The following is a 15,442-nucleotide window of genomic DNA, read 5'->3' as shown; positions in this document are numbered from 1 at the left end:
CTATATATCCATTAAATTCTTATCTTAAATATTTCAAATAAATTTTATTGTCATTTTATCAAGTCATAAAATATTCTGCTGGCATTTTATTTGATATTTCACTGAATTCAAAGATATAAAAAGAACTGGCACCCTTAAAATAATAACCACCTAGCATACAAATTATGGTCTCCAGATACCACACTTTCTTAATAAAAGAAAGTAGGGTTCCTTAGACATACAGTTAATTATAAGTATGAAACAAAACAAACAAACAAAAAAACAAGTAAGAGGATGTTAGGTATCTTTTTAGAGCAGGTAGCAAGGCAGTAAGTAAAGCGATCGTATCAAAAGCATTCATGAGTGAATTTTGAAGAGGCTTCCATCGGCCAAAATTAAAACAATCTAAGTATCAAGAAGGCTAATAATTGCAATGGATTGTAACATAAAACACCAAACAATAACTGTAAAAACAACAAATTAATTGGTCACCATTGGAGAATGATTACGATGATTATTTCCCAACCCCAATGTCTTGGCTTTTCTGTTCTTTATAACATCACTGGAGTAGTCTCACCAGCATTCTTATTTAAGTATTTCATTGTTCCTCTGATTGTAAACAAACAAGAAGGGATAAGTGGTATTAGTTACTACACAATGTAGTTGATTTAGATAATGAGATGTGAAACTTTTGAATTAATGAAGTATAGATGAACTTTTTAGACTTTGAGTTCATGCTATAATGGGATGGGACTTTGGTGGATGTTGCATTTTGTATGTGGACAGATGTGAATTTGAGGAGCCACAGAACCATTTTAGTAGGCATAATAAAAGCCTCCTCAAATTCTTAGAGCTTGTGAATTCTAACTGTGTAGTTACCTTACACAGCAAGAGGGACTTTGCAGATATGATAAGTTTACTGGGTTTGAAATGAAGATTACGTTGAATTGTCCAGATAGGTCCAATGTAAACACATGACATCTAAAATTTGAAAGAGCGATGCAGAAAGCTGTCTTCTGTGAAGGATCTGACCCACTGTTGCTGGCTTTGAAGATGGAGAAAGAGGGTCTCCGAGCTAAGAAATGTGTATGGCCTCAGAAACTGGAAAGAGCTCTCAGGTTACAGCCAGCAAGAAAATGAAGACCTGAACCCTACAACTGCAAGAAAATGAATTCTGCCAATAACCCAAATTAGCAGGAAACTTGATTCTCCCCTAGAACATCCAGAAAGGAAGGCAGCTTTGCTAACAACTTGCTTTTAGTTAAGTGAGACGCATACCAAATTTCTGATATACCGAATTGTAAAAATAATAGATTTGTGTTGGTTTAAGACACGAAATTTGTGGTAATTTGTTAAGGCAGAAATAGAAAATGAATACCACCTATTTAGTTCAATCTTAATTCTAAGGGCCTTCTACTCTGAGATCACATAATCTTTATCTGCTTCTTGAACAAATCAGGATCTTGTTAGCAAGGAGAAAGGAGTGGGTGGCAGGGAGAATCCCAATGACCGGTGCTTGCCACAGACGGCTAATCTCCATCTGGTTTAAGTCTCTAGTTCTGTCTCTCAGAATTCTACCTCATGCTTTATGATCCACCACTTTCTAATCTATGGACTAGATGATCTCTTGCTTCTATGCTCTTGGTAACTCAGTTCCCTCTGCCTGGAACACCTCCAGCCCATTGCCCATTACAAGTAATACTTAAGAACTAAGTGCTTGAATTCTTCACTCCTCACAAGAATCTTACTGAACAGCACTCATTATAGATACATTTTATAGTTTGCATTATGAAATACTTAAAATGCACAAAAGTAGAGAGAACATTGCAATGGATCCCTATCAACCAGAATTCAGCTTCCATAATCAAAATTCACATTGATAAGTCAGATAGAAATAAACAGCGATGTATTCCCACAGCAGGCTGACGTGTTGTCAACAGGGATGGTTTGATTTATATCTAAGCTGAGGAAATGGATTCAGTTCTCCAGGATCTTAGTTATCGTGAACTGCAACAGCAAAAATGACAAAACCACTCTCAGAGGAGCCATTAAGTGCGACCAGTGACCAAGATGCAAGAAAAATCCTACTTCAGACTAGAACCTGAACAGCATGTCACAAGCGTCCTAAAATGGCTGTCACGTTACAGGACTTGTCTATAAGGTCAATTTTGGCCACTTAAGACTTATTTGAAGAGAGAGCTAAGGGTTTTCTTTTCAATTTCGTTTTTTGTTTTTGTTTTTAATGGCCCACTTCAGTGTTAGCAATAGAGAAAATGTGTCCCTGATCCCTTGGATAAATCGAATTGACTGAAGAATGCTTGAATTCATTTATTCCAAAACAAAGGCAGAGGGCTGAGGGTCACTGGAGTTTCAGGGCTGTTCCCAGGGCTGCGAGCACGGACGCCAGAGCCGACTTCCCTCGGGCCCCGCACTGCGGCAGGAACCCTTCTACGGAGGATGGCTGGGGCTCCGGGAGGCTACGGGAACGCCATCTAGAAGCTAGATCTCCGGCAAACGAACGCGCTTTAAAAGGAATTAAAACGAAAGAACACAAACTCGAATCCTGGACCCGATTACGTGCGCGACCAAAGATAGCAATAACTAACGGTTCTCACCCTCCATTTCATTCCCTCCCGCGGAAAGAGAAAGGCTGGAACTACGCTTCCCAGAATGCAAAGCGCGGGGCGGGGCTAAAGAGATAGCGCCGCGGGACAAAGGTTTGATTACAAACGCCAGTCTCCCGCCACGGCGCTCCTCCCCCTCAGCCTGACTGGTCCTCCCGGCCGTTGCGTAGGAGGGGGACTCAGTCGTCACTGGCAGCGGTTGAATGGAGGCTCTTTGCCCCGCGCCCTCACGGTAGATGAAGTCTTTGCTTTGGTCAGAGTGATAGCTTCTCCGATTGCCTCAGAGCAAGAGGACTACATTTTCCAGGAGGCTGCGGGACTGCCGGGCGGAGTGGGGGCGGTGCCTCACGTCTGGTACAGTCATCACAAGCCTGTTCGGCGGGACTGTGATGGCCAGAGAGATGACGATCTTAGGTGGGTTTCCGGGGGTCCTTGTTGCTCTTGCGGGCATAGAGGCGATCTGAGGATGCCAGCGTGGGCGGGGGTGGTTGACTCACCTCCTGGATCTAGCTGGAGCAGCGGAAGGCGAGTCAGAAAGGTGACTTAGAGGCGGTTTTCGGCTGTTCGGAGTAGATGGGGGCGGTGACGCCTCCAAGAGGGCCCCGGCCCCTGCAGGCCAAGGTAGGGTAGATGGCGACCAGCTGTGTCCATCCCAGGGACATCAGGCTTAAGGAGGCGTTCCTTTCAACAGCACCTAGGTTTTTTGAATTGCCTGTTGAATTGGGGCGAGCTATGGAAGGCTGCGAGTACGTGCACCTCCAGGACCCCTTTGTGGAGGAAGGGGGAGGAGCTACATCCGGATCTATTGGCTCACGGATGCTGAATTTGGAGGGATTCAGGACTCTGATGTATAGCTCGATCGATGTTTTTTTCCATCAAATCGGGTTTGGAGTTACCTATCCCCCACCCACACAAACACCCACCCCGCGTCTCCAAGGTGATGAAATGCTTCTAAAATGTTGCCTGTAGCTGGAAGGGGAAAGTGGGATTTGCACTTGGTTTTATTTCTTTTGAGTTATGTGTTGATGAGGATGAGCTAACAATTAGTAACACAGAGGCCTGACGATTGACGTTTTGGGTCGTATGTAATATGAGTGGACACAGGTGTATAACACAGCCTCCTGATACCAAATACGAGATTAACTAAAAACCAAAGGGGCATCTTTCTTCACTTATGTTTACAATCTGCGTGGCATTTGTTCCTACTCTTTTTTTCTTCTTTTTTTTTTAATTAGTATTTGTTGGACATCTGCTATTCCTGGTCTGGGGGATACAACAGTGAACAAAACTTGTCTTCAGGAAGCTTTCATAGATGTTGCCATCAGGGTTGCCCACTTTTATGCTGCTTCTCCTGTAAATATTACCACTGCAAGGAGGATGTCCCTAGTTCATACTTAAATACTTAAAAAGTTAACTATGTTCTGTTATGAAGTGACAGTTTCATAACTAAGGAACTTTCAAAATCATTTTATCCGGTTTATCCATTTCATCCCTTTGAAAGGGAAAAGGAGGTGAGATACAAAGATAGAATTTTAGCCTTACAATAATAAAGTTTTTGTTGTGAGGATTTTAATAATGGAGCTTTTAAAAAAATGATAGTCGAAGCTTTTTATAAAGCTGTAAAATCTAAATATCAATTCATCAAGAATATTAGATTATATCTGGCTTTTGCTCCAGATAAATGTTTTTTGTCAGCATCTGCACAAATATTATTGAAATATTTTTACATTTATTACATTTATTAAAGAATGACACAAACATACAGTTATAGGGTTTTTTGTTGTTGTTTGTGTTGTTACTTCATTTTAAATTTTATTATAACCAGTTTACATTTTGAAAAACTTGCTGTCTGAGAGAAGTGTTATCAATAGTCCTATAAAAATTTTTGGAGTATGTCTTTTTTAGCCTTGTTTCAACGAGTGATATTCAGGGACTTTGCTACAGTAATTTAGTACATTGTACTAGTTTGAAAAAATACATCTTTTAATTTTCCTGTATTTCAGGATCGGCTGTTTTGACCCTCCTGTTGGCTGGTTATTTGGCACAACAGTATTTACCATTGCCTACTCCTAAAGTGATTGGTATTGATCTTGGCACCACCTATTGTTCTGTTGGGGTGTTTTTTCCTGGCACAGGAAAAGTAAAGGTGATTCCAGATGAAAATGGGCATATCAGCATACCCAGCATGGTGTCTTTTACTGACAATGATGTATATGTGGGATATGAAAGCGTAGAGCTGGCAGATTCAAATCCTCAAAACACAATATATGATGCCAAAAGATTCATAGGCAAGATTTTTACCCCAGAAGAGCTGGAGGCTGAAATTGGCAGATACCCATTTAAGGTAAGTGATTAAAGTCCATATTAATTTTGGTGTACCCTTTTAGTTAATGCTTTGACTTCATGTCACAAAACATTCTATCTCGTCTAGCTTAATCTGTTAATACATGACAGTTCTGTTATCTCACATAACAAGAAATTCCACAGCAGCTCTAGGATGAGTTAATCACTGACTCCATAATGCTAACAGGTACTTAAGGCCTTGCCATTTTCTTGCTCTCCCATCCTCAGCAATGTCTTGCTTAGCTCTTTGAAGGTAGCAGGAAGGCTGATGAAGCCCTGTGTACCATAGATAGATATTCTGTGTGTGTATGTATATATATTTGTATACATATAAAGAGAACATACCAGGTGTGCCATTTTATGCTATTTAATATGTCATGGATAATTAATAGGGTCACATCATTATCTTTAATGATTTTGTGGAATGACTATTCCATTATTAATTAGACTAGTCTCTGTCAGTGTACCTTTTTGTGGTTTTTCACTAATGTTGGAGATTCAAGTAATGTCCTTACACACTTATCTTTGTATACTTCTCTGAAAGTTTCCTAACTTGAATACTAGAAGTTGAATTGATAGGTCAAATGTGTACATGTTTTTAAGGCATTTGATTTATATTGCCGGTTTGCTCACTAGAAAGGTTATATGCTTTTAACCATAATTTTTTAGAGTGACTGTATCTTCACTAGTTATTTTTTAAATCTTTAACAGTCAGATAAGTGAAAAATAGTATCCTGTATTAATTTTCATTTCTTTTGTTTTTTTACTGAGATCAGAATTTTTAGAATTTTATTGATATTTTAATTTTCTTTTGTGGTCCATTTTTTGTTCTCTTCCTTTTTTATTTTGGTGTGTTTTTCTTTTCCTTAGTGACTATAAAAGACCTTCGTTATATGTTTTTGTTATCTTTTCCTTACCTTTTTTTTCCACTGATGTTTTTGAGCTGGATGTCAAAGTTTTAAATTTTTGATTTTAGACTTTTACCATGTTTACTGTAGCCTATCCCATCCTATCCACTGGTACTTTTTTTTCCTCTTAATACTTTTATGTGAGTGTTTGTTAGTTTGGATTTTGCTGCTTTTGTTTTTTTCTTTTAAACATTTAAAATTTTTTGCATGTTAAGTTTTTCTTGGAAGTTATGAAGTGAAATTCTAAAAGAATTAGTTTTTTTTTTTTTTTTTTTTGAGACGGAGTCTCATTCCGTCTCTCAGGCTGGAATGCAATGGCATGATCTTGGCTCACTGCAACCTCTGCCTCCCAGGTTCAAGTGATTCTCCTCCCTCAGCCTCCCAAGCTGGGATTACAGGTGTGCGCCACCACGCCTGGCTAACTTTTGTATTTTCAGTAGAGACGGGATTTTACCATGCCAGCCATGAATTAGTTTCAAAATAGATAGTTGTATCGGTGTTGCTTATTGAATAAACCTATTCATAAAAATTTTCAAATTTTTCACTCGTTTTCAAAGAAAAAAATTGCTCCCTGCATTTCTTAGGTTTATTACTTTGTTGTTTTTTGACTTCTTTTTTGGGATTCTTTATTGACTTACAATCTTTAATGAAAAAGTCGTCTAAAGCTATATATGCCCTCTGAATTACAGCTTTGGGTACATTACTTATTGACCTCAAAACTATTTAAAGTTTCTAAGTGACCTGATTTTTTTGTTACTATTTTTGTTTCATTTGGGCATGATGGTTCTGGTATATTTGTATCGTAGTTTAATATTGTCCATATAGCTTTTTTATGTTTTCCCCAGACTAGTGAAGTACTTTTTGGAAGGTCAATTTTTCATGATGGAAACCTAACCATGAGAACTAAAGTGAGATCGGCTGTTATTAAAAACTAGTGTGGGCCAAGCACAGTGGCTTTAACCTGTAATCCCAGCACTGTGGGAGGCTGAGGCGGGCAGATCACAAGGTCAGGAGTTCAAGACCAACCTGGCCAACACAGTGAAACCCCGTCTCTACTAAAAATACAAAAATTAGCCGGGCATGGTGGCACGCACCTGTAGCCTCAGCCACTCGGGAGGCTGAGACAGGAGAATTGCTTGAACATGGGAGGCGGAGGCTGTGGTCAGCCGAGATCACACCACCACACTCCAGCCTGGGCAACAGAGCAAGACTCCATCTCAAAAAAAAAAGTAAAACTAATATGTATTCATAGTATAGATTTGAATGTAAAACATTTAACAAGTTCTAATCTTGGTGAATGTACTGGATAGATTACAAATGCATTTTTTTATTTTGTAAAGATAAAGGTAAGTTCTCAGGAAATCTAGCATTTATGTATATATGTATGTCTGTGTGTGTGTGTGTGTGTATATATATATATATATAATTTTACTCTTTTATTTACTTATTTGCAAATCCTATTCACAGGTTTTAAACAAAAATGGAATGGTTGAGTTTTCTGTGACAAGTAATGAGACCATCACGGTGTCCCCAGAATATGTTGGCTCTCGACTATTGTTGAAGTTAAAGGAAATGGCAGAGGCATATCTTGGAATGCCAGTTGCCAATGCTGTCATTTCTGTACCAGCAGAATTTGATCTAAAACAGAGAAATTCAACAATTGAAGCTGCTAACCTTGCAGGTAACAGTACCCTTGACTGAGATGCATTTTTCTCAAAATTGTGTTGGGTTGAAAACCTTCTGTAGTAAGATTTACCACCTCCCAAACCACATGATAGTCAAAATAAACAAACTATATGGTAGATGTATTAGGGTTCTCTAGAGGGACAGGACTAATAGTATATATGTGTATATGAAAGGGATTTTATTAACGTGTATTGACTCACACTATCACAGGGTGAAGTCCCACAGTAGGCTGGCTGCAAGCTGAGGAGCAAGGAAGCCAGCCTGAGTCTCAAAACCTCAAAAGTAGGGAAGCCAACAGTGCAGCTTTTGGTCTGTGGCCCAAGGCCCGAGAGCCCCTGGCAAACCACTGGTGTAGGTCCAACAGCCCAGAAGCTAAAGAACTTAGAGTCCGATGTTCAAGGGCAGGAAGCATCCAGCATGGGAGAAAGATGGAGGCCAGAAGACTCAGGCAGTCTAATCCTCCCACATTCTTCTGCCTGCTTTTATTCTAGGCACGCTCTGGCAGCTGATTAGATGGTGCCCACCCAGATTGAGGGTGGGCCTGCCTCTCCCAGTCCACTGACTCAAATGTTAATCTCCTTTGGCACCACCCTCACAGACACACCCAGGAACAATACTTTGCATCCATCAATCCAATCAAGATGATAATATTAACCATCACAGTAGGTAAAGTAGATGGATTTTTATACAGGTTTATAATTTTGAAAGCTCTATAGCACAATATAAAATGTGTATATAATAAGAACCAATCAGATAGCTACAGGACAAAGGCTCAAAGAGAAAATGGACACATGTTAGCAGTGAGGAATTCTTTCTTCTAAATTCCATTAATGTTAAGGTGAATATAATTTTTAAAATAAAATCTGAGGTAGATCATTTAATGATTTAACATTTAATGCCATTGAACCAATATTGAGGGCCTTGCTAAAAAAAGAAAGAAATCTTTGTTTTCATGGAACTTATATTCTACCAGAGGGAAACACAGAATGAGCATAAAAGGTAAATTTAATGTTTTCAGCCTCTACATTACTGATATTTTGGGCCAGATAATTCTTTATTGTGGAGGACTGTCCTGTGAACTACACAATATTTAACAGCATCCCTAGCCTCTATTCACCAGCACCCTCCTCCACCAAGTGGTGACAATGAAAAATGTCTCCGTAATGTTGCCAGATTTCTTCTGGAGGTAAAACCCTGCCTTGTTGAGAGCTACTGATACAATGTATATCAGAAAGTAACCTACTGTGAAGAAAAGAGCAGGCTAATGGGTCCAGGTTGCTTTTGGTGGTCTGGGGATGGACGACTTGTAGAATTTAAATAGAGTGATCAGGCAAACCTCATTGAGAAGCTAACATTTAAGCACATTTGAAGAAAGCAAAATCGTTAACCATGCAGACATATGGAGAAAGTGTGTTGTAGGAAGAAGAGATGGCCACTGCAGCAGCCATAAGCTGGGAATTTGCTGGTACATAGAGGATAGGAAGCTGGTCAGTGTGGCCAGAGTAGAATAAGTGGTAAAATCAGAGAGCTGAAGGGAAGAGTGTTATGATCTTTGGAGTAATTCTTTAGAGTTTGAATGTTGTCATAGCTCCTGATACATAATGCCATATTACTTTCCATACCACTCGTAAGTGTGGCATTTAGTTTAAAGCAGGAATTTCTTTCAAAGAAACCTGATCTTTTACCTGCTCAACATAAGCCTCTTTACTTTCCATAGCACTTAAGTGATAGTATATAATGATTATTATTATTATTTTTTTTTTTTGAGGCAGAGTCTCGCCCTGTCGCCCAGGCTGGAGTGAGTGGCGCGATCTCGGCTCACTGCAAGCTCCGCCTCCCAAGTTCACGCCATTCTCCCGCCTCAGCCTCCCAAGTAGCTGGGACCACAGGTGTCCGCCACCATGCCCGGCTAATTTTTTGTAGTTTTAGTAGCCACGGGGTTTCACCGTGTTAGCCAGCATGGTCTCTGGATCTCCTGACCTGGTGATCCGCCTGCCTCGGCATAATGATTAATTTTTATTGCTCATATATTCCAATGTAGAATATGAATGTTAGAAAAGGCTGGGAGACTTTTTGAAAATTAAGTGTTAATTAATAAAGAGTAGAATGACATATTCCACTGAACCTTGACTTTTATTTCTTTATATTGTAATCTTTCAGAATAATTTTAAAGATACCATTTAGAAGAGCCTGTGTTTACTGTTCCCATTTCATGCTTCTGTTCGGTTTGTGACTGCTCTCATTATTACTCAGTGGTGGAGTTCATGTCGCAGAAGACACAAACATGCTGTAAGTGGAAAGAGATTACTTTATCGCATCCTCTCATGAGTTTTTCTTCCCTTCAACCAATCTTACAGGACTGAAGATTTTGAGGGTAATAAATGAACCCACAGCGGCAGCTATGGCTTATGGCCTCCACAAGGCTGACGTCTTCCACGTGTTGGTGATAGACTTGGGCGGAGGAACTCTAGATGTGTCTTTACTGAATAAACAAGGAGGGATGTTTCTAACCCGAGCAATGTCTGGTAAGAAAAATGCAGGGAGAGGCTGGGCGCCGTGGCTCACACCTGTAATCCCAGCACTTTGGGAGGCCGAGGCGGGCGGATCACGAGATCAGGAGATCGAGACCATCCTGGCTAACACGGTGAAACCCCTTCTCTACTAAAAAAAAAAAAAAAAAAAAAAAACAGAAAAATGCAGGGAGAGTTGAAGAGGTTTGGGCAGTGCTTTCTTTAACATATCCAATGTGTAGTGCATCCTTCTTTTCCGCCGGAATTCTTTGACTTTATTTTGATAATTCTCTGTATATGTAATTTTATACCACCGTTTGTATATATTTACTGCCAAAAGTTAAATCTCAAAAAATGACTGGGCATCCTATAAGTCAAATAAATACATTGCCCGTTACCCAGTTAACGACTCATGGAGCCAGTAGGACTTTTCATGGTGATGGTGAAGAAAGGAAACAGAGGGCAGAAAAATTTATTTAAAATGAAGGGTGATCAGTATATTTCGTTTAATATGTTTTACAGAGTAGATGACTTTAGAAACTCGAATTGTATTTTTCCCTAGGAAATGATAGGATTTTGCATTATAAACCCTTTTTTTAAAGGTTTTTGTTTCGTTGAATGTAGCTTAAGGGATTCAACCTCTTTGACAAGTTGAGTTGTAAGTTATAGGTATTCTAACCTCTGCATTGTTTTTTCTCTTCTTCGAATCAAGTTAAATACCAGGAAATTATATTACATTACTCTTCTCCTTTGAAATTATTTATCTAGTTTTCAGGTAGAAAAGTAGAAAGACGTTTTCAGGTCCTACTAATCAGGCAAGAAAAAATGAAAGGAAAAAAAGAGATTAAATACCTACTTTTTCATTATAAGAAGCACTTTCTTCTGTTGAGAATGGCATTCAGTGTTTTTAAATAGCTACTTATAAGCCAATCTGTATTCTTAATCTCTATTTACTGAAAAATTATTTGATGTTGTGAAGAGATACTTCCTATTGCATAATTTAAAATTTTGACCCTGATGTGCACTAGTTTTTAAATAGTACTTATTTGGGTTAAGATAGCTTTAACCCAGTTATTATTTTTTTAATTTTTTAAATTTTTATTTATTGATTTATTTTGTAGAGACAGGGTCTTGCCATGTTGCCCAGTCTGGTCTCTAACTCCTGGTCTCAAGCAATCCTCCCACCTCAGCCTTCCAAAGTTATAGGATTACAGGTGTGAGCCACCATGCCCAGCAACACAGTTCTCTTAACCAGTCTTTGTATGAATAAAATTGTAATGATACATGAAACAGGGATTTGTTATTCACAGAATATAATTTTTACATATACATAATATACATGTATACATACACACGTATGTGCATGACTATATTAAACTTTTTTATTTTTCACTCAGGAAACAATAAACTTGGAGGACAGGACTTCAATCAGAGATTGCTTCAGTACTTATATAAACAGATCTATCAAACGTATGGCTTTGTGCCCTCTAGGAAAGAGGAGATCCACAGATTGAGACAAGCTGTGGAAATGGTCAAATTAAATCTCACTCTTCATCAGGCTGCTCAGTTGTCAGTATTACTAACGGTGGAGGAACAGGACAGGAAGGAACCTAACAGTAGTGACACTGAACTGCCAAAAGACAAACTTTCCTCAGCAGATGACCATCATGTGAACAGTGGGTTTGGACACGGCCTTTCTGATAAGGAAAGTAGAGAAAGTCAGGTTTTATTTGAAACGGAAATATCACGCAAACTCTTTGATACCCTGAATGAAGACCTGTTTCAGAAAATACTTGTACCCATTCAGCAAGTATTGAAAGAAGGCCACCTGGAAAAGACTGAGATCGATGAGGTGGTTTTAGTTGGAGGCTCCACTCGTATTCCTCGGATCCGTCAAGTCATTCAAGAGTTCTTTGGAAAAGATCCCAACACATCTGTAGACCCTGACCTAGCAGTGGTAACGGGAGTGGCTATCCAAGCAGGGATTGATGGAGGCTCTTGGCCTCTCCAAGTGAGTGCTTTAGACATTCCCAATAAGCATTTACAAAAAACCAACTTCAACTGAATTCTGTAGAAATAATGGTTATTTGTGATCTTGTCTGATGATCTCTTCCTGTTTATCAGATTACCTTTTCCACAAAAGAAAGTCTCTTTCTAAAATATCACAGATTTACCTAGAGGGCAACATTTAGATACAGGAAAATTTTACATGGCGTTTTGTCTTAGGATTAGACATGTCCAGATTGATCCTATTTGATTTTGGAGAGATCCTATTCTAACAAATACTGTAAAATGATAAAATTGAGGTACAGCTCTCTTATAAGAATATGGATGACTGTATTTTCTGGATTCTGGAGATTGATAACCATATACACTTAACATTATATTCTAGAAACATTAAATAGTGCCAATTATGAGATTTCCAGTTCTTACTAAATTGTATTAGCAGGAGCTGGTAATTACTTGTATTATCACATGTAACTAATAATTTGAACTATACTTGAAGGATCTTGTTGATGTCAAGTATTTACAGTGGTTGGAAGATAGCAGTATTATTAGCATAAGCTGCATACATAATATTCATTAACTGCCATATTATATAACAAATTTACATTCACAAATTCAGTATCCTGTTAAGTGTCATATTCTTGTAATCTGTATTCTCCAGGAGTTTCATGTATTTAATAGATGAATTTATTTTATTTCTAAAGGCATTCAAGTTTTTCAGCACCATATAGTAGAAATACCCAATTTATATTCCAGTTCCTTTATGTCCTGTACATCATTCTCTGCTTGGATTTCCATTATTCTGTTTGGTTAGAGAATAAAATTGGTAATTGCATTTGAAGAATGTGTTAATGTCAGAGCCATGATTACTGTCTCATTTTTGTTATCCAAGACCTTTGCAAACATTGGCAAATAGCATCAATTACCTACTGTATTTGTTTTACATTTTGGTTTCTTTGTTTATATTTTCAGTAAGCCCTGGGGAATATAGCATGTAATTGAGCTACTAAATGGTTTTGGTTCTGTTTTACTGAGATTTTTCCTCATATTTAGTTTTCAGTGAGGAAAATGTGCTCAATTATAAAAGCTGTGTTACTGTTTTCTATTATTATTTTTAAATAATTACACTTGGACTATTTTCAAACATTAGGTTGGTTATGATGAGAGCAAAAAATGTGTGAATGCTGAAAGTAACGTGGAAATCTAATGTGGAAGCCATTGTGGCAAAGTTTCTACAGATTGGGATTTGTAGCAGAGTTGTTTCTACAGATTGGGATTTGTAGCAGGGACCAAGAAAGAAAATATAACAGTTTGATTTCTGTCATGCCCATTTTATTTGAAGATATATGGAGATATATATATATATATATATATACACACGCACACACGCACACACACACACACACATATTTTCCTTAATAGAGGAATGCTTCATATTATTCAAAAATTATGTCCTGGTCACAATTTTTGTTTTTTAATGTAAATTATGTCCGCTTTATCCATTGCTGAATTTGATAGGATGTTGAATTGCCAGTCATCGAAGAAGGAAACTGAGCAAATTCATTTCAACAACATCAAAATATTTCAGCTTCTCATAGTAAAAAACTGAATGTTACTAATACTTTTCATATCTAAAAAAAATTATTAGCAATGAAATTGCTGTTAAAACTCAAATTTCAATCAAATACTTTTGTGTACAGAAAATGTCTAGTAGGTAGATAGAAATGTATAAAATGTTGAAATACCTTATTTTAGAATGAATGGAGAAATGCCAAAGATGAATTCTTCACTGCATTATGAAAATATTCCAAATGTTCTCTTGGACTTTATATAAATCTGTAATAGATTTTAGAATTGAAAAATTCTTTGTGAAGGTCTTCTAAAAGTATTCAGTTTATCTCAAAATCTCCATATCTAGGCTCAGCTTTAACCTAAAACAGAAAAAACCCTTGAATTTCTCAAACGTTTGAGATGTTCAAGACAGTCTCTTAATCTGTTAATACTTTTGGAAACAGTTGACAACATAGGGCAGGCAGCTAATCTCATGTACTAAAGTTGGAATTTAAATAATTTCTATTTGCAAATTAGAATGACAGTGTTGGAATTTGGAGGCAGTAGTTGAGCATATTCTCTAGTATATAGCTACACCTTTAATAAAATGAAGGAATGTGTTCAATCATATTTTAGTGGGCTATTTATAAATAGTCTTGAAGTCAATTTAGTTTATTTATTTAAAAGATAATGCATCCTAAAAGGGATCATTTATGTATAACAATCTGAAGTCTTTTCCTAAAAAAATTTAATACACTTTAGTTGTACATAGCCAGTGTTATTTGAAGTACGTAACTTTTAAAATATTAAGTGTCTTGTATGATTAGAATATGTGAATGAGTAATTTATTTTGTATCAGGAATGTTTTGGTACTGTATTTTCACTCAAACCACTGACTTAACAGATACTGCTGTGTATAACGTGTACTAAATATTACAGTTATTGTGCATAACAGATTGTTCCTCTTCTATTCATGTGTATACAGGCAATTCATGTTTTAATGTAAATAAATACCATTTTGCAGTTTGTTTTTTAAACTATGTACTTTTTCTTTCAGGACTAGTCTGGAGTATACTTTTCAGGCATATAAATAAGAAAGTGAGGATGGAACTGATTTGATGCCCTAGGCACTCAATCTCAATAACTGTGGCCTAGTTGTTCCCCAAATGTACATTTCTCTATATCCTTTGTATTGCTTATATGCTTTCCACTTATTTCTCTAATTTAGAAAAGGCAGTTCTTGTAGCATATCAACCGTGTCTTCAGAACTCTGAACACCAATTCATGGCTTCTGACCATGGTGGAGCCAGAAACTAAGCTAACCTAATCTAGCTAGTTAATAAATAATCTTGCATAACAGGATTCCTTTGGTTGATGGTTAATAAATATTTCTCTAACCAAAGTTTATAGTAGTCTTTGGACAAATAAACATTATATTAACTGTGTTTTGCTTCTTTAAGAATTCATTTGATTAATCTTTTAACATGAGCCTTTAGATAATGACGGTAGACTTGACCTTGGACAGACTCACATATATGAGGGAATACAGCAATAGTTCATATTTATCTTAATTAACAGATAGTGCTTCACTGAGGTAGGCAGCCTCTGATGTGGGATCCAGTGATCCCACCTTGTGGAATTAACATCCGTGTGTAATCCTATTCTCTTGAATTTGGGCAAGAGATAATGACTCACTGCTAATGAATAATATGGCAGAATATGGCAGAAATACTGGGATGTCATTTCTGAAATTAGGTTTAAAAAAGATCAGCATCCTTCTTGGATGCACCCTCTTGCTGGCTTTCTCTTTCGGATCCCAGCTGCCACATTAAGA

The 15,442-nt window shown here is 37.5% G+C and overlaps 1 protein-coding gene across 2 annotated transcripts; it reads left to right on the top strand.

The window, feature by feature from the left end:
• Positions 1–2,784: 2,784 nt before the first annotated feature.
• HSPA13 (heat shock protein family A (Hsp70) member 13) lies at positions 2,785–14,645 on the top strand. Of its 2 annotated transcripts, XM_033232172.1 has the most exons (5): positions 2,785–3,017; positions 4,607–4,947; positions 7,322–7,535; positions 9,898–10,065; positions 11,448–14,645. In XM_033232172.1, the coding sequence occupies exons 1-5, from the start codon at positions 2,993–2,995 to the stop codon at positions 12,113–12,115; spliced, it is 1,416 nt and encodes a 471-aa protein (XP_033088063.1). In that variant the 5' UTR covers positions 2,785–2,992; the 3' UTR covers positions 12,116–14,645. The 2 variants fall into 2 exon arrangements, with proteins under 2 accessions (XP_033088063.1, XP_033088064.1); XM_033232173.1 differs by lacking the exon at positions 9,898–10,065.
• Positions 14,646–15,442: the final 797 nt, after the last annotated feature.

This window comes from Trachypithecus francoisi, unplaced genomic scaffold (assembly GCF_009764315.1).
Source record: "Trachypithecus francoisi isolate TF-2019V2 unplaced genomic scaffold, Tfra_2.0 Lachesis_group14, whole genome shotgun sequence".
NCBI lineage: Eukaryota > Metazoa > Chordata > Mammalia > Primates > Cercopithecidae > Trachypithecus > Trachypithecus francoisi.
The sequence above is the reverse complement of the archived record's forward strand: the minus strand, read 5'-3'. Positions and strand labels throughout refer to the sequence as shown.